The 19,047-nt window shown below is 40.3% G+C and overlaps 1 protein-coding gene across 1 annotated transcript in view; it reads right to left on the reverse strand.

Moving 5' to 3' along the window:
• The window catches only part of LOC130915452 (myomesin-3-like), a 182,519-nt gene that overhangs the window by 103,136 nt on the left and 60,336 nt on the right, over window positions 1–19,047 (reverse strand). Inside the window, exons 7-8 of the mRNA XM_057835475.1 lie at window positions 15,703–15,791; window positions 7,443–7,487 (exon numbers count right to left, since the gene is read on the reverse strand). Of these exons, the coding sequence (XP_057691458.1) occupies window positions 7,443–7,487; window positions 15,703–15,791 (134 nt within the window). The remainder of the gene's footprint in view (window positions 1–7,442; window positions 7,488–15,702; window positions 15,792–19,047) is intronic.

The raw sequence follows: 19,047 nt of genomic DNA on the forward strand, positions 1-19,047 counted from the left end.
CTGACACCTGTGTTCCAGCAGCTTCTAATTCTTTGCAGATCTGCTTTTTGGTGATTCTCTGTTGAATCTTCACCCTCCTGACCAATTTTCTCTCAGCAGCAGGTGATAGCTTTCGTATTCTTCCTGATTGTGGCAGTGACAAAACAGTGCCATGCACTTTATACTTACAAACAATTGTTTGCACTGTTGCTCTTGGGACCTGCAGCTGCTTTGAAATGGCTCCAAGTGACTTTCCTGACTTGTTCAAGTCAATGATTGTTCAAGTCAATAATCACAAGAAATTGCTAATTCGTGTTGCTGTATGTATATTTTTGACCCAGCAGATTTGATCACTTTTTCTGTTAACCCATAATAAAGTCATAAAAGAACCAATTTTCATGAATGTTTTTTGTGACAAAGAAGTATCTGTTCCAATCACTCTATCGGAGAAAAATCAGAGTTGTAGAAATAACTGGAAACTCAAGAGAGCCATGACATTATGTTCATCACAAGTGTATGTAAACTTTTGACCACAACTGTATGCACATAGATATTGGACTGTGCCAGTGTTTTCTGTAAGTCTTTAGCAGACACTCTATTGTTCTTTTTTACCTCTCGGAGTATTCTGTGCTGAACTCTTGGTGTCATCTTTGGTGGACGGCCACTCTTTGGGAGAGAAGAAACAGTGCCAAACTCTCTCTATTTGTAGACTTCTCTGACTGTCAATTGATGAACATCCAGACTTTTAGAGATTGTTTTGTATCCTTTTCCAGCTTGATACAAATGAACAATCCTTGATCGCAGGTCTTCAGACAGCTCTTTTGACCGAGCCGTGATGCACATCAGACAATGCTTCTCATCAAGACAATTCTTACCAGGTGTGTGTTTTATAGTGGGCAGGGCAGCTTTAAACCACTCATCAGTGATTGGGCACACACCTGACTTTAATTGCTTGGTAAAAATTAGTTTCAAATGCTCTTTAAGTCTCCTTAGATCAGGGGTGTCCAAACTTTTTGCAAAGGGGGCCAGATTTGGTGTCGTAAAATTTTGGGGGGGCCGACCTTGGCTGACGTTTTTTACGTAGAACAATTAGGGCTGTCAAAATCATCGTGTTAACGGGCGTTAATTATTTTTTTTAAAAATTAATCACGTTAAAATATTTGACGCTATTAACACACGTGCCCCGCTCAAACAGATTAAAATGACAGCAAAGTGTCATTTTCACTTGTTACTTGTGTTTTTATGGGTTTCAGCACTTTCAGGCTTCAGCACCATCATTATTATTGACATCAACAATGGCGAGCTATTAGTTTATTTTTTGATTGAAAATTTTACAAACTTTATTAAAACGAAAACATTAAGAGGGGTTTTAATATAAAATTTCTATGACTTGTATTAACATGTATCTTCTAAGAACTACAAGTCTTTCTATCCATGGATCGCTTGAACAGAATGTTAATAATGTTAATGCCATCTTGTTGATTTATTGTTATCATAAACAAATACAGTACTTATGTACAGTATGTTGAATGTATATATCCATCTTGTGTCTTATCTTTCCGTTCCAACAATAATTTACAGAAAAATATGGCATATTTTACAGATGGTTTGAATTGCGATGAATTTTTAAGCTGTGATTAACTCGATTAAAAATTTTAATCGTTTGACAGCCCTAAGAACAATATATTTAAGCTAATTTTAGCAAGCCATTCTGTGCGTCACATTTGCTTTATTATTTTTTTTAAAAATTATTTAATTAACCCTTAAAGGTCTGGGCCTATTTTGTCTTATTTTGCATGCCTTTGAAGTTGCCTTTATATTTCAAAGAAAGAATTGTTTACGATGGCCTGGTTTGGTCCCTTTTTTTGTGACACCTTGAACTTCATGTCCAAACTGTTGTTCACTTCACTGACCAATTATAAATCATCATTTTGGGCCCAAAAAGACCAAAAATTCCAAAATCGTTTTGTCAAAATTTTTAATATTGATGTCCAATTGACAACCAAACATGCGTAACGAACCGTTTTGAAACTTTGTAATATTTATTCAACATGTTAGGATGAACATTCAACCAAAAAAAATTAGAATAAATAGTCTTATATTTGACAATTCAACATAAACAACAGGTATAGCCATAGGCGTTTTTTGCCTTTATACATGCTCTAGTCAAAACAGGTTATATACAGCAGACCAAACAGTGAAGAACAGTGAAAAAATATACCATCTAACACAAAAAGTGTTTAGAGGCCATCTCTTTATGAGTTTAGGTATTGCGGCCCATCACCTGATGAAAACTGTACACACAATCAAGCTTCTTGAACACACATTTATATACACAAATTGAGAAGACTGATTGTGGGAAAAAAATATATTTATATAACATTGGGAAAAAAAGTATTTTCAAAAATATTTACAATAAACAAGTTAAATTTTTTTCAGGCATGCCACTCCGAAAAGCAGTTTCGTCCTGGAATGAGACACAGGGCTACATCACACAGCCCACACTTCCATGGGGTGTCGGTCCTCTTTCCACCCTTCCATTTTCATTTCACTTTACTTTCATTGTCACTATAAATGTGCATTAAAAAAAGTCAGTATTTATGAAAATAATAAAGTATAAAATAAAAATATATACAGAAATAAATAATGGAAATCTATATGTATGACAATAGAAAGAATACCATAGCTGAATATGTGCTACATCCCTAATCTTCATATAGAAAGAAGACCACAAATTATACTTTGATCTGATATGCACATTTTATTATTATATACACAAACACACACTTATATTGCATCAAAATTAACTTTGTCTTGCAATATCAAAAGAAACTTTCAAAAGAAACTTTTTCAGCAGCATAGAAAAAAAAAAAAAAAAAAAAGAGTTGGCTTACCTCTGCTCGTCGATGGCGTCACCCACGTGTTCAAATCCGTCACTATCTTCACTCGAGGACTCTTCCGAAGAAGACGATGATGACGAATTTGGACCATCCTCTTCCTCAAGTTGATCAAAAAGCACAATTGCTTGCGCTAAATTTAGTTATCCGTTCATTCTCAAAGTCACACAAAGTCGCTCGCTCGCTCGATTCAAACACTCCTCCCTCTCGTTCGGTGGAACCTCGCACGGCAGTTATATTTATTTAAAAAAAAAAAAAAACGCATTTTGTGCTTCCACTGTGACTTCGAAAGGGTTCGTTTGATTTGGGGTTTTTTCATGGAGCTTCCGTTTTGAATAAGGACATGAAATGATGGAAATATAGACATAAACAAATGATCCATGCAGCGTTTTAATGTTTTTTGAGAGGACAATAAAACTATAAAACTTAAATGACAATATCTCACGTTTTAGTTGGTCGATTGACTTCAGATAACAACGAGAGTAAACCGCAACTTCCGCACTTTAAAACGAGACCAACCAACGGCATGTGGGTGACGTAATTAAAACACGAGGGCGCTTCAAAGACGACGTGCGCTGAGGACGCGCCGGCGCGTCCTTCGACTCTCAAGGGTTAATAATTTCAACAATCTCACATCTAGCCTTTGTGGCGTTTTCTTTCGACTCTCGGGCTCTTGCGAAATACTACTGTGAAATAAACTAGCTTCAAGTTGCTTCAAGTTTTCACAACGTATCTTCCCTGTAATCTTGTCGTATATGTCAGCGTGTCTTGTTTGTTAATATTGCCTCACATTGAACTCTTTAAAAACAGTGACTGTCTCTTTGCAAATGAGGCGGACACAGTTGTTGCATATTTTAGTGAAGAAATAGTCCAATTTCCACCTATCCTTGAAGCGTTGGCCATCACAGTCAACTTTTTTGTTGTTGATTGTCGTCATTTTAGAAAATTGGGAGTAAAGGGTCACATGGAGTAATGTTGCTTAGAGTGCTGCTGCCTTTTAGTGGGTAAATGATGAGTAGCATTTTGTGTGTAAGCTACTTCATATGCTGGTAGCAGTACTGCTGACCAACTTATTAAGTCTGTGTGCGGGCCAGACGTTATTGATTTTAGGACAGAGGCTGGGGGCCAGATGAAATTTGACCACGGGCCGCATTTGGCCCCCGGGCCGGACTTTGGACATGTCTGCCTTAGACAGATGGTTCACTTATTTTTCCTCCTCCTGTCATTGTTTGCATGCTATCTTTAATAAAATATGAAAACCTATAAATGTTTGGGTGGCTTGAGTTAAAGCAGACATTGTTTTTACATCTGTGTGATTTTGACAAAAATCACATCACATTTGATGGTGATTTCATGAAGAAATGTGAGAAATTCCAAAAGGTTCAGATACTTTTTCATACCACTGTAGGAGGTTTGTGTAAATGGTATTGGCAATTGTGTAAAACTAGAAAAAATACCTAGGCTGGGAAAATCCCCTAAGTCAAGAAAAGCTTCCTTTTTGTTCTTTCATCAGCTAGAGTACATCTTAAACAATTTTTTTCTTAGTTTCTTTTTTTAACTCTGCCAGTCAGTGGTGTTTTCGTCATCAATGACGATAACGAAAATATTTAGTCAACAAACAATTTTTTTCATGACGGCCTAAAAACGTGGCTCGGGATTGACTTGAACATAACGAAATGTTTGCGAGTTTTCATCTGACTAGACGAAAACGTGACGTAGTTTATCATATATTCAAAATGCGTGACATTTTCATATTGCACGTGGAAAACGTCAGCTTGCATCACAGCAGTGTTTGGGTCATGTCACTCATGTGAGATGTGCTGCACCTCTCCCTCACTCTCTTCACCGTAGTTAAGGATGTGTTTTAAGCTAGGCGTTGCTCCATCTTGCTTGTTTGGAAACACGTGGTAAGATTTGTTTTCTTATCTTGGCAAGAGAGAATATGTAATGTTGCTTTAGTCTTTATAGGTTTGTGCTGAGTGATCATCACAAACGAAATGTAAACTTGTAGCTAGCATAGCATTCACGTTAGCATTAGCTTTAGCATGGCGAGCATCCTCTTAAACACTCGGACAACTTTGTTTTTCACATACAGTTTGTGGATTCTAGGTAGGTTTAATTGAAAATAATGTACAGTACTGCATTTCCTGCTGAGTGTGTACTATTATCACGAAGTTGGCGTTGTCCAATGCTACAAGATTTGATCATCTGTCTATGTTCATTCAAAATTGTTGGAAAATTTCATTTAAATTTGGACTAAACCTTTGAATTTTCCAGAGGAAAACATTTCGAGTAACTGTCAACTAAAATTGACAGTTACTCGAATAATTATTATCGAATAAACTTGAATAAAATATGACTGGGACTAATAAAGATAAAGACTAAAACAAAAATCAAAAGGCTGCCAAAAACAACACTGCGGCCATTAGATGTAACTTACGGAAGGGGAAGGTTAGCATATGTATTCAGTTCCGTATGTTTTTGTTCAAGATAACTCAAGAATGAATAAAGGGATTATTATCAAAATGGCAGTATGTTTCTAATATGAAACGGAAGAGATGATATTTTGGGGGGTAGTGAGGTCAAAGGTCAGAAAAAGAATGACCTCATTACCCCAAAATGTATAACCAAAGGTCAAAGAGGTCAGATAAAAATCACGATAAATAGGCGAATCCTTATCAGGGTAACTAAACAAATTTCAGGCTAGGTGATATGATGAGAGGGTCAAAGGTCACAAAAGGTCAAAGGTCACAAATGACACAGTGTGCTCTTTGCGTTTATTCTCATTTTTTGGTATGAAACATTCAGTTACTTCAAAGCTGTTCCCACACAGAAAAACATGGATATGACGGACAGGAAGTCTAACTGCCTACCACCCTTGTCACACTTCTCCGTAAACAAATACATTTCAGCGGCTAGCGATATGTATTTGGCATTATGTCAAACTTGTTGATATATTTTAAAATGGCATCACGCCAACGCCATTATATCAATGGATATCAAAAAGAAACTAGTGCGAAGCAAACACAATTTCAAGGTGCAATTAAGCTGCCAATCCCTTCAAACAAAGCCAAGGTAATAAAAATGCCATTGTTTTTTTTATAGTTTAATAACTCACACTGTTTAAATGGTTACTGTTGCACTTGTCTGCATTGTTCATTTATTAAAAAGAAGAAAACCTTTATTCTACCATCAGAAAAAAAATCTATCATATACAGTATATTTGTATAGAGGTGGGAACCTCCTGGTACCTCACGATATGATACGCAATACAAAGCTCATGATAACAATGATCTCACGATATGGCGATACAACGATTATTGATACATTGGTCTGGAAATCATTTGAGGATATTCTACAAAACAACTAATAAACAGAAAAACAAAAAAGTTAGCATAACATTAAACTTGCTAACTTGCAAAACTTCTGCAGTCAAGCCAGCCTACACAAGGAACAACGAAGTCAAGCTAGCCGTCCTTCATTTGGATCATTGTTTGCATTATGTGCATTACGGTAATATCGTCCCTACAAATGTTGACATCAAACCTACGCCCTAAATTACTACCCATCTCTGCTCCAATCCCAATCGTCTTAGACTGCTTGAATATAAGGACAAAACAAACATTTCTTACTACTGTAATTTTTGGACTATAAGCCGCTACTTTTTTCCTTCATTTTGATACCTGTGGCTTATAGTCCAGTGTGGCTTATTTGTTGATTTTTTTCAGGTAACACTTTATTTGACAGCGGTGTCATAAGACTGTCATAAGATCATCAAAATTATGACATGACACTATCATGGACATTACTGAATGCTTATGTCCTTAAGTGTCATTTGGCAATTTATGTCACTAACTCAATTTTTGTCCATCTTGGATCTTTTGCATCCATTCAAAAGTGAGATCATTTGCCGGATAACACTTAATGACATCTGTTATAAGCATTCATGAATGCTCAGGACAGAGACGTCATAATTATGATTGTGTAATGACAGTCTTATGGCACCACTGTCAAATAAAGTGTTAGCAAATACCATAACTAGCAACTGATGAAACAATTGGAACAGTAACTGAAGAATTATTTAGCACAGAACATGATTTTTGATTGTTATTTACATCTGTAGCGCTGCAATGCATGCTAAGAGGCATGTTGGATGACAACAGTCAACAGCAGGTGGCAGCAGAGGTTGACTGTCTCCCTCTAGGGAGCAGTGATGGCCAAATGAAGCTTCTTGAAGCAATAAAGCTTTGCACTAATTGGTTCAAAGTTTAATGATGGTTCATTTGGTCTTATGACAGTCGGTCGTATGATGCCGCTGTTAAATAAGGTTGTACCGGTTAATATCGTTTGGTGCAAATATCCCATGATACAGTGAGGACAGCGGCGGCTTATAGTGCAGTGCGGCTTATCTATGAACAAATGCCGTTTTCGTGCCAAATTTGGTGGGCTGCGGCTTATAGCCAGGTGTGCCTTATAGTGCGAAAATTAGGGTAACTAGAAGCTTTTGTAACATAATACAGTAAAATAAATGAGGACAGTCATGGACACTCATTAGAAGGAGCTTACCCAGAGTCCGGAAATCGTCCGTACCAGCCGTGGCTCCTTTATACGCTGCATGGCGAAGCAGGGCCGTGCCGATCCAAAATGGAGATAAAGAAGCAAAGCGGTTCATATAAGAAGATGAAAGAACTAGTTCATAATGAAGCTCAGTAAATGCCTTTCATATCAAAACCACTTAATGATCACGGGCAGAAGAAATGGAAATGTGAAGGATTTTTCATCAATAGCACACGCAGATGGTGTTTAAACAATAGCTGCCTTGCTGTCAAAGACCAATCCATCTTAACAATGAGAGATATGAAAAGTCAACATTAGAGAACGTTACAAGATTTGTCTTGATGCTGCAAGGCCACAAAAGCTGTTTAAAGTCATTCCCGCTGCACACTGACTCTCCTCCATCTACCTTTTGAATTCATTATGCATGAGTGCAGCAAGATCACTTGTTATGTAATGGAGATAGAAGGCAACTGTACTGTTCAAAGTGAGAAAATGGCACAAAGCATATGAGGTGTGTCAGAATAAGTCCAGGACTGGTGTCATAAAATTTCAAACTCCGAATTTCTTGTTTGGAAAAATGACGTTAAAATGGACGTGTCAACAGAAGTGTGGAGTATTGCAGAATAATCCATCTAGTAGTTAGTGGAAGTGTGGTTGAGAATGCTGGGAAAGTGCATTAGACTCCAAATGAATTACTTCAAAATGGAAAAAGTTTGGATTTTAAGTACTGTACTGTATATCCTGTCCTGGAACTATTATGACAGCATCATTTCTTGTAGGCAAGTGATTCCCATTACTAATTTCACTTAACAGATCAAAAAATAATATGTTAAACAACAAATAATGTTCCTTCGTTCATTTATATATTATACAAATATGTTAATTTGTATGTAAAATGAAAATTATCATTGCTGTATATTAATTTTCTAATAGGAAATATTTGGTTTGTCTCAATAAAGGTTTGGAAACATTGTTTTCACTTTCTTGAGAAATGGCATACACTACTGGCTAAAAGTACTGGCACCCCTGCAATTCTGTCAGATATTGCTCAAATTTCTCCCAGAAAATGATTGCAATTACAAATTGTTTTGGTTGTAATATCTTTCCTTTATTTTGCTTGCAATGAAAAAACACAAAAGAGAATTGATTATCATTATTTTTAAAAAAATCATTATCATTTTACTAGGGCTGTCAAACGATAAAATTTTTTAATCGAGTTAATTACAGCTTAAAAATTAATTAATCGTAATTAATCGCAATTAATCGCAATTCAAACCATCTATAAAATATGCCATATTTTTCTGTAAATTATATATATATTCTGTAAAATAAATTGTTGGAATGGAAAGATAAGACACAAGATGGATATATACATTCAACATACGGTACATAAAGACTGTAGTGGGCATTTCACTCTACTGTCATTTAAATCTGTCTATGCTGTCCTCACTCCGAAGCGTCTACTTTTTCCAAAGCTAGACAGCTAGTGAACGACGCCTTAATGATCAGACTTCTTCCTTTTTCATCTGATTTATTAATAAAATGGCCTCAAACCACTGTCCTCTTTAGACCGTAGTGAAACTACAAAAAAAAGTACACAAGCATTACATTAGCAACAACGTTAGCTTAGCACGCTATACAGGTTCACTAAACATAAACAAAAAGCGTCTCATACAAAAAATATAACATTTCGCTTACTAACATAATATGTACATTCTTTACAACAACCATACTTACGGACAAATCTTGTCCAAGGATCATATAAGCACAACATTATCAGCCCGAGACGTCGTGCAGCCATAATGAACTGGAAAGAAAACAATAAACCATGTCGCAAAGCGACCACAAGAGTTCGCTGTTGGACAGCACAAAAACCCTTGCTGTAAAATTTACCAAAAGGCAGAATACTTTTTGAGCGGGACATGTGCGTTAATTGCGTCAAATATTTTAACGTGATTAATTTAAAAAATTAATTACCGCGCGTTAACGCGATAATTTTGACAGCCCTACATTTTACACAAAACTCCAAAAATGGGCCGGACAAAAGTATTGGCACCCTTTGAAAAATCGTGATGCTTCTCTAATTCGTGTAATTAACAGCACCTGTTACTTACCTGTGGCACATAACAGGTGGTGGCATTAACTAAATCACACTCGATTCACTCGATTTGCTGTTCAGCCTTCGCTGCGTACAGACGCACTCTGAAGCACTCTCTTATCTTAACCGATAAGCGCTCAGGGCCAGCAAGCTCGACTCCCAGTATGGCTCCAAAGAATTTGAAACCTGCCGACTTGGATGAAATAAAATCCTCCATACAGAAGTTGGAGGTCTCCTTGACTGGCTTGATTCAAAACCAGAATCAAGAAATCTTCAGAGAGCTCCATTTAATTCGCGCTGAAAACGAGAAACTCAAGCAGGCGGTCGAGGAGAGAGATGTTCGCATCAAGAAGCTGGAAGTTTTGGCTGACGATCTCGACCAGTGCCGACGCGCAAATGAGCTCATCATTTCTGGATTACAACTGACGCCTGGCCCAGGGGACACAGTGGCACAACTGGCAATTGCTAAGCTGAAAGAGTATGGAATAAACATGGAACCGCTGGACATCCATCGCTGCCTTCTGCTCCCATCTTGGGGGAGAGGACCGGCGACGGTGCTCATGAATCTGGTAGACAACAAGACCAAGACTGCCCTGCTTAACCAGCGCCGCCACCTGAAAGGGTTGAAGATTTTCTTGAATGATAACTTAACTCGCTGAAATGCCGAAATTGCAAGAAAAGCATGTCAACTCAAGAAAGCTGGGTAAATAGCCAACACCTGGGTCTCGGATTGCAAGATCCTTGTCAAGACGCAGGATATGAAGATTAGAGCTATTACGAGTCTTGACCAACTGACTACAAAAGCTGGATAACTGTAAATACTACACAGCCGACCAGTATAACAACTCGTGGACGTGGACGGTAGCTGAAACTTATCAACGGCAGGAGTTACAAGAATCTCTAACACATTAAGGATTATCTACTAAAGACAACAAAGGCTCTGACTTTAATTTGCACGGATATAACATGACACATAAGTATCAGTCATCTAAAGGGGGAGGGGGTGTTGCAATTATGATTGACAATCTCCTGGAATGTATTACAATTGAACTCCTAATCCCCAATTGTAAAAACATAATTATCTGCTGTGTCTACCAAGCTCCTGATTCAAATGTCTAGTTTACTGAGTATATGGAAAATATACTGTATAAAACGAATAATAAGCATGTTTTCGTTGTGTAGACATTAATCTTGGGACAAAATATGTACAACATGTTGTTTGATTTTCTCATACATTCATGTCTGATGAAACTGTTACAGTGACCTTGTGTGCGTCAATTGTTGCCACCATGTACACCTCAGCAATGTATCCTTTTAAGAGACTTATAAGAAAAGCATTTTGAGTCGCTACTCACACCAGCTGTGATAACATGTCACACACATAGCCACAACAAAATGTTCCACAGCAAACAGATGCAAAAATGTCAGGGACATGACAAAGTCATAACCTTCTACGCCCTAAAATTAATCGAGCTGCTTGACTGGACGCTTAGTCACTAAACCCAGATTCTTGACTGTGTTATTCTACAGTTTTGATGTATGTTCCATGCCTGAATGTGCGTCTTTAGTTGTATGGGGGACGGGAAACTGATAAGCATATGCTTCATCTCATCCGCCTTTGTCGTCTTCTTCGGTTTCTTCGGGCAAATCATATCACATTTTGTAATTGTCAATGATTGTAAATGATACCGATGATGATGACAATAAAATTCCATTAAAAAAACACTTGAAGCCAGTTAAAATGGATTAAAGTCGACTCATCCTCTGTCCTGTGTCCTTGTGTATACCACGTTGAGCATGGAGAAAAGAAGACCAAATAATAATAATAATAATACATTTTATTTGTACAGCGCTTTTTCCAATGCTCAAAGATGCTTAAATAATTGTCTGAGGGCTTGAGAAGCAAAATTGTGAGGAAGCATGTCCATCTCCAAAGAACTGAATGTTCCTGTGTCTACCGTGCGCAGTGTCATCAATAAGTGTAAAACCCATGGCACTGTGGCTAACCTCCCTAGATGTGGACGGAAAAGAAAAATTGACACGAGATTTCAATGAAAGATTGTGCGGATGGTGGATAAAAAAACCTCAACTAACATCCAAACAAGTTCAAGCTGTCCTGCAGTCCGAGGGTACAACAGTGTCAACCCGTATTATCTGTTGGCGTCTGAAAGAAACAGACTCTATGGTAGGATACCCAGGAAGACCCCACTTCTGACCCAGAGACATAATAAAGCCAGGATGGAGTTCGCCAAAACTTAGCTGAGAAAGCCAAAAACGTTTTGGAAGAATGTTCTCCGGTCAGATGACACAAAAGTAGTGCCTTTCGAGAAAAGGCATCAACATAGAGTTTGCAGGGGAAAAAACGAGGCCTTCAAAGAAAAGAACACTGTCCCCATAGTCAAACATGGCAAAGGTTCCCTGATGTTTTGGGGATGCTTTGCTTCCTCTGGCACTGGACTGCTTGACCGTGTGCATGGCATTATGAAGTCTGAAGAAAACAACAAATTTTGCAGCATAATGTAGGGCCAAGTGTGAGAAAGCTGGGTCACCCTCAGAGGTCATGGGTCTTCCAGCAGGACAATGACCCAAAACACACTTCAAAAAGCAGTAGAAAATGGTTTGAGAGAAAGCACTGGAGACTCCTAAAGTGGCCACCATGGAGTCCAGACCTGAATCCCATAGAACACCTGTGGAGCGATCTGAAAATAGCAGTTTGGAGAAGGCACCCTTCAGATTGTAAGAAACTCATTGATGGATACCGGAAGAGGTTGTTTGCAGTTATTTTGTCTAAAGGTTGTGCTATCAAGTATTAAGCTGAGGGTGCCAATACTTCTGTCCGGCCCAGTTTTGGAGTTTTGTGTAAAATGATAATGATTTTTTTTTTTACCCCATTCGCTTTTGTCTTTTTTCATTCCAAGCAAAATAAATGAAGATATTACTACCAAAGCATTTGTAATCGCAATTATTTTCTGCCAAAAATTAAGCATTATCTGAAGGAACTGCAGGGGTGCCAATACTTTTGGCCAGCAGGGTAGCTTCACGCCATTACCAATAAAAATTAGATTTAAGTTAATGATAATAATGAATTGGATAATATAGTGCTTTTCTAGGCACTTGAGTGTTGTTTCAGTGAAGCATTAATTTCTCATTACTGTGATTCATGCTAGGTGAGACTTTATGACCTCACAAAGTGGATATGCTCAACCCCATTGAATTAATTAGGAGTCTAATTCGACCTACTTACCTTTGTCGCACTTGTTTGAATGTTACATAACTGGCACTGAGAACGGCTGGTAAATTGCTATTCGCATCAAATTTTTCATCAAATTAGGTAAATTGCAGACTTATTGTTGCCTATAGATTCCGTGTTAGCCCCAAGAAGGCATGCTGATCATCTCTGATGCGACGTTATGGGAGCAAGCCGGGCAGTCGTAGTTCAATTTGAGTTCGCTAGTATACAGTGAGGAGAATAAGTATTTGAACAGCCTGCAATTTTGCAAGTTCTCCCACTTAGAAATGATGGGCGGGTTTGAAATTTTCATGGTAGGTGCTTGTCCACTATGGAAGACAATCGGTCATGTTGGAAGATCGAGTCACGACCCGTTTTCAAATCTCACAATACAAGGCCCTGGTCATCCTCTCCTTAATACAGTGCAGTCGGCTAGTCCCATATGCTGAAAAGCACCACCAAAGCATGATGCTACTACTCCCATGCTTCACAGTAGGGATGGTGTTCTTGGGATGGTACTCATCATACTTCTTCCTCCAAACACCATGAGTGGAATTAAGACCAAAAAGTTTCATTTTTATCTCATATGACCACAGGACTCTCTCCCATGATTCCTCTGGATTATCCATACGGTCAATGGCATACTTAAAACGTGCCTGGACATGTGCTGGTTTAGAAGGGGAACCTTACGTGCCATGCATGATTTTAAACCATGACGTCTCAGTGTATTACCAACAGTAACCTTGGAAATGGTGGTCCTTGCTCCTTTCAGGTCATTGACCAGCTCCTCATGTGTAGTTCTTGGCTGCTTCCTCACCATTCTTAGGATCATTGAGACCCTAAGAGGTAGATCTTGCATGGAGCCCCAGTCCGAGGGAGATTGACAGTGATGTTTAGCTTCTTCCACTTTCTAATAATTGCTCCACTAGTGGATATTATATCACCAAGCTGCTTGGCAGTTGCCCTGTAATCCTGTCCAGCCTTGTAGAGGTCTACAATTTATTTATTTATTTAATTTTTTAAAACCTTCCTGTTCAGATGTTGATGTTTCACATTGGAGTAGGGCTGCAGCTATCGATTATTTTAGTAGTCGATTAATCGATAAACCATTAGTTCGTATAATCGAGTAATCGGATAAGGAACATGAAAAATTAAATTACCTGAGCTGAGCCTCAAACGGTATTAAAAAAAAAAGAGGATCTATGTACAACAAAAGAAAAATTTGGCTAACTTACATCGCAAAAGACCACTAGTTTAAATGCTATAAAATGCTAACTTTTTTACAATGCTCTTAACAAATGGTTCAGACACATATTCCCACAAAAATAGGCTAAATATGCCAATAGACTAAATTACAAATGCATTAAAAAAACAATAGCTCAAACAAAAGCTCAAACAAAATTTAGCTTATGTTGGTCTTAACAGGGAGCACCTGGATTCAGCCATGTGAATTGAGGCAGACTAGAAGGCAGTGTATCCACCCAAATCAATAAAACTAAATGCAAACACTTTCAAAATAAACCATTACAACGTCACTTTAATTAAACGAATACTCGAAGCAGCAAAATTGAATTCAAATATTTTTCTGTAATCGAAAACCCGAGTTAATCGAATAATTGTTGCAGCACTACACTGGAGTATGACATACTCCCATTGTGATCATTCAACATACTTCGTTTATTAAGACAAAGTAGTGAACAGGAAGGTGTTATGGGGGAACAGAAGAAAAGAAGGAGAGAGACAGAAGAAACACAAACAACAACAAGAAATACATTGAACGCCCACACTGACTATGAATATGTTGGTGCTATCGTCAGCTAGATGTATTTCCGGTCGACACCATGTGGGGGGCCTGATAACCAGGGAAAGAGAGGGATGGGGGTGTAGAAGATAAGTGATTGGGAGGGGTGGAGTGTACACAAATCAGTCCTGTGATCTAGAACCAAGTAATCATGTGGATCACTTGTGAGTGTGAGTCTGTTGGCAACCCACTCTACGCCACCCCATCGCTAATCCTGCACCTTGATCCTCTGCCCGAACGCGCCCAATCACATCCAGCCATGCTCGTAGCCCATCAAACATGTGATTGCCACGCAGACGAGCGGAGATGCCGCGCGGATGCCGCCCCAGGGCCACGTCCCCCCCGAGCCCTTGGATATGAGGTCTACAATTCAGTCTTTGGTGTGTTTGAACAGTTCTTTGGTCTCGACTATATGGAATCTTTCTGATTGTATGGGGTGGACCGGTGTTTATATGCAGCAAACCGCCTCAAACAGGTAAAAAAGTCGGACTCAAAAAGTCCAACTCCACTTATTTGTTGGACTTTTAAAGGCGACTAACAGGTCTTTGAGGCTCACAATCCTATCTAATAGAGAGGTGTTCAAATATTTATTTGTAGCAGTATAATACAAATAAATAGTTACAAAAATCATACGCTGTGATTTCTGGATTTTTTTTTTTCCTTTAGATTCCCTCACAGTGGACAAGCACCTACAATGAAAATTTCAAACCCGCCCATCATTTCTAAGTGGGAGAACTTCACAGGGTGTTCCTATACTTATTTTCTTCACTGTACAGTGCTGTTGAGTCTTGCTTGGAGCTGGGTTGGGGACATAAACTCTGAAAAATGACTATTCTTAGAAAACCTCTAACAGTAAGCCAAACAGTTTCATTGAATTCCAAATACTTAACTCAAGTTTGCACTGAAATGTCACTGTCATTGCACCGCTAATGCCACAACATTGTCACATACATTTTTCAACAAACAATAGGCTCCCAAATGGCGATTTGGCAAGGGTTCACTGTCATCAACTATAAAGGGAGCTGAAGTGGCCTCACAGTATCTTTGATTTTAATTCCACACACAATTTTGACAACTTCGGAAACTAAATCCTTGATTTTGTGTCTATAATTATTCATAACATATCTATGGAGTTACTCACAGTTCACCACAACTGTAGCGAAGGTCATTGCTTCACCCAGTCGACTCTTGGCTACCACTTTGTATACGCCGGCGTCATCAGGAGAGCATCTAATGAGATAGATACAGTGAGGCAAATAAGTATTTAGTCAACCACTAATTGTGCAAGTTCTCCCACTTAAAAATATTAGAGAGGCCTGTAATTTTCAACATGGGTAAACCTCAACCATGAGAGACAGAATGTGGAGAAAAAAAAAAACAGAAAATTACATTGTTTGATTTTTAAAGAATTTATTTGCAAATCATGGTGGAAAATAAGTATTTGGTCAATACCAAAAGTTCATCTCAATACTTTTTTATGTACCTGTTAGGTTTTGTGTTGGTTCCCTCCTAGTGTGTCCTGTAATTGCCATTGATTTCACCTGGTGTACCGCTCCTTGTGTACCCTCCAATCTGCGTCCACCTGTGTCACCCAGCTGTTCCTCATTGTCTCGTTACTCTTTGTCTGCGTGTGTATATAAGCTCCCAGTTTCTTTTCAGTCCTTGTTGCGTCATTGTCAATGTCTATGTCTATGCGAACGTCAATTTCAAGTCCTGTCCACGCCCTCGTGTACCAGTCCCTCTGTTTAAGTAAGTTTTGGTTTGAACATTGCCTTTTTGATCCCCAGTCCTTTTAGTTGTACTTTGTGCTTTTGGTTAGTTGTTATTAAAACGTTTTTTGAGTTCACCACCACCTTTTTTGCCTCGCTTCACTTTTCCTGCGTTTGGGTCCACACACCTGCCCGCCCAGCACTTCCTGACAGAATGACGCAACCACTCCTGGACCCAGCGGGAAAGATTCATCTTCAGCCGGCACGCCGACACCCTCAACCCACCCACAGACCACAACACATTTTTTTGGACTCCGATTTTTCAGACTTTGAGGAGGATCACAATTTATATGACCTCCTTTATTCTGATTCTGACTCAGACCCGGATTTTGATTTTACGCCTTCCGTTTCCCCTGATTATTTTTCTTACCACCCTCCGCACTCCGTGTCCCGTTCGGAGCTCATCGCCAAAGACTCCTACCTGGGATCCCGTTGGGCCATCTATCGGGGACCACCCCGGGGTGGTCTGAAGAATCGCCCAGGCTCATTGCGGCCTAATGGGGCTATTATGCAGCCCCTGCCAACTGAAGGCGCTCGGCAAAGGCCTCGGCGTGGTCGTCAACGCCGACGGTGTGCGGCGGTGCTGACGTCGTTGCTTCCCGAGGCTCCTGCGGCGACTCCCCGCAGTCAAGTTCATCCCGCGCCGTCTCCCCGCAGTCAAGTTCCTCCCGCGCCGTCTCCTCGCAGAGCAGACTCCCCGGAGTCTCCTGCGGCTCCGCTGCTGTCCCGCCAGCAGACGACCACGCTGCTGTCCCGCCAGCAGACGCCGACGACACCGCTGCCGTCCCGCCAGCAGACGACGACGACACCGCTGCCGTCCCGCCAACAGACGACACCGCTGCTGTCCCGCCAGCAGACGCCGACGACACCGCTGCTGTCCTGCCAGCAGACTCCGAAGTTCCTAGCCCTCGCCCCGACGATGCTACTCCCCGCTTCTTGCCGCGGCTTGGCGGCATGAACGACCGAGCACTTCCTCGTCTGGGACGCCCGCCTGATCGGCCCATGCGGTCGCCCAACGTCTGGCGCCCTGGACACCCTCCAGATCGACCCTTGCGGTCAGCCCATGTCTGGCGTCCTGGACGCCCGCCTGACTGGCCCTGACAGGCTGGTGTTGCTCCCTCCTCCGAGCAACCTTCTGCTCTCAAAGTGTTTGGGACTTTGTTTCTTCGGGATGTCTGGGATCCGTCTTTTGAGGGTGGGGTTACTGTTAGGTTTGGTGTTGGTTCCCTCCTAGTGTGTCCTTGTAATTGCCATTGATTTTACCTGGTGTACCGCTCCTTGTGTATCCTCCAATCTGCGTCCACCTGTGTCACCCATCTGTTCCTCATTGTCTCGTTACTCTTTGTCTGCGTGTGTATATAAGCTCCCAGTTTCTTTTCAGTCCTTGTTGCGTCATTGTCAATGTCTATGTCTATGCGAACGTCAATTTCAAGTCCTGTCCACGCCCTCGTGTACCAGTCCCTCTGTTTAAGTGAGGTTTGGTTTGAACATTGCCTTTTTGATTCCCGGTCCTTTTAGTTGTACTTTGTGCTTTTGGTTAGTTGTTATTAAAATATTTTTTGAGTTCACCACCGCCTTTATTGCCTCGCTTCACTTTTCCTGCGTTTGGGTCCACACACCTGCCCGCCCAGCACTTCCTGACAGTACCCTTTGTTGGCAATAACGGAGGCCAAACATTTTCTGTAACTCTTCACAAGCTTTTCACACATTGTTGATGGTATTTTGGCCCATTCGTCCATGCAGATCTCCTCTATAGCAGTGATGTTTTGGGGCTGTCGTTTGGCAACACAGACTTTCAACTCCCTCCACAGATTTTGGGGTTGAGATCTGAAGACTGGCTAGGCCACTCAAGGACCTTGAAATGCTTCTTACGAAGCCACTCCTTTGTTGCCCTGGCTGTGTGTTTGGGATCATTGTCATGCTGAAAGGCCCAGCCACGTCGCATCTTCAATGCCCTTGCTGACGGAAGGAGATTTTCACTCAAAATCTCTCGATACATGGCCCCATTTATTCTTTCCTTTACATAGATCAGTCGTCCTGGTCCCTTTGCAGAGAAACAGCCCCAAAGCATGAAGTTTCCACCCCCATGCTTCACAGTAAGTATGGTGTTCTTCGGATATAATTCAGTATTCTTTCTCCTCCAAACATGAGAACCTGTGTTTCTACCAAAAAGTTATATTTTGGTTTCATCTGACCATAACACACTCTCCCAGTCCTCTTCTGGATCATTCAAATGCTCTCTAGCGAACCGCAGATGGGCCTGGGTGTGTACTTTCTTCAGCAGGGGGACACGTCTGGCAGTGCAGGATTTGAGTCTCTGGCGGCGCATTGTGTTACTGATAGGAGCCTTTGTTACTGTGGTACCAGCTCTTTGTAGGTCATTCACCAGGACCCTTCGTGTGGTTCTGGGATTTTTGCTCACCGTTCTTATTATTTTGACGCCACCAGATGAGATCTTGCATGGAGCCCTAGATCGAGGTAGATTATCAGTGGTCTTGTATGTCTTCCATTTTCTAATAATTGCTCCCAAAGTTGATTTGTTTACACCAAGCTTTCTACCTATTGCAGATTCAGTCTTCCCAGCCTGGTGCAGGTCTACAATTTTGTCTCTAGTGTCCTTCGACAGGTCTTTGGTCTTGGCCATAATGGAGTTTGGATTGTGACTGACTGAGGTTGTGGACAGGTGTCTTTTATACCGATGAGTTAAAACAGGTGCC

Source organism: Corythoichthys intestinalis, chromosome 4 (genome assembly GCF_030265065.1).
Source record: "Corythoichthys intestinalis isolate RoL2023-P3 chromosome 4, ASM3026506v1, whole genome shotgun sequence".
Classification (NCBI taxonomy): domain Eukaryota; kingdom Metazoa; phylum Chordata; class Actinopteri; order Syngnathiformes; family Syngnathidae; genus Corythoichthys; species Corythoichthys intestinalis.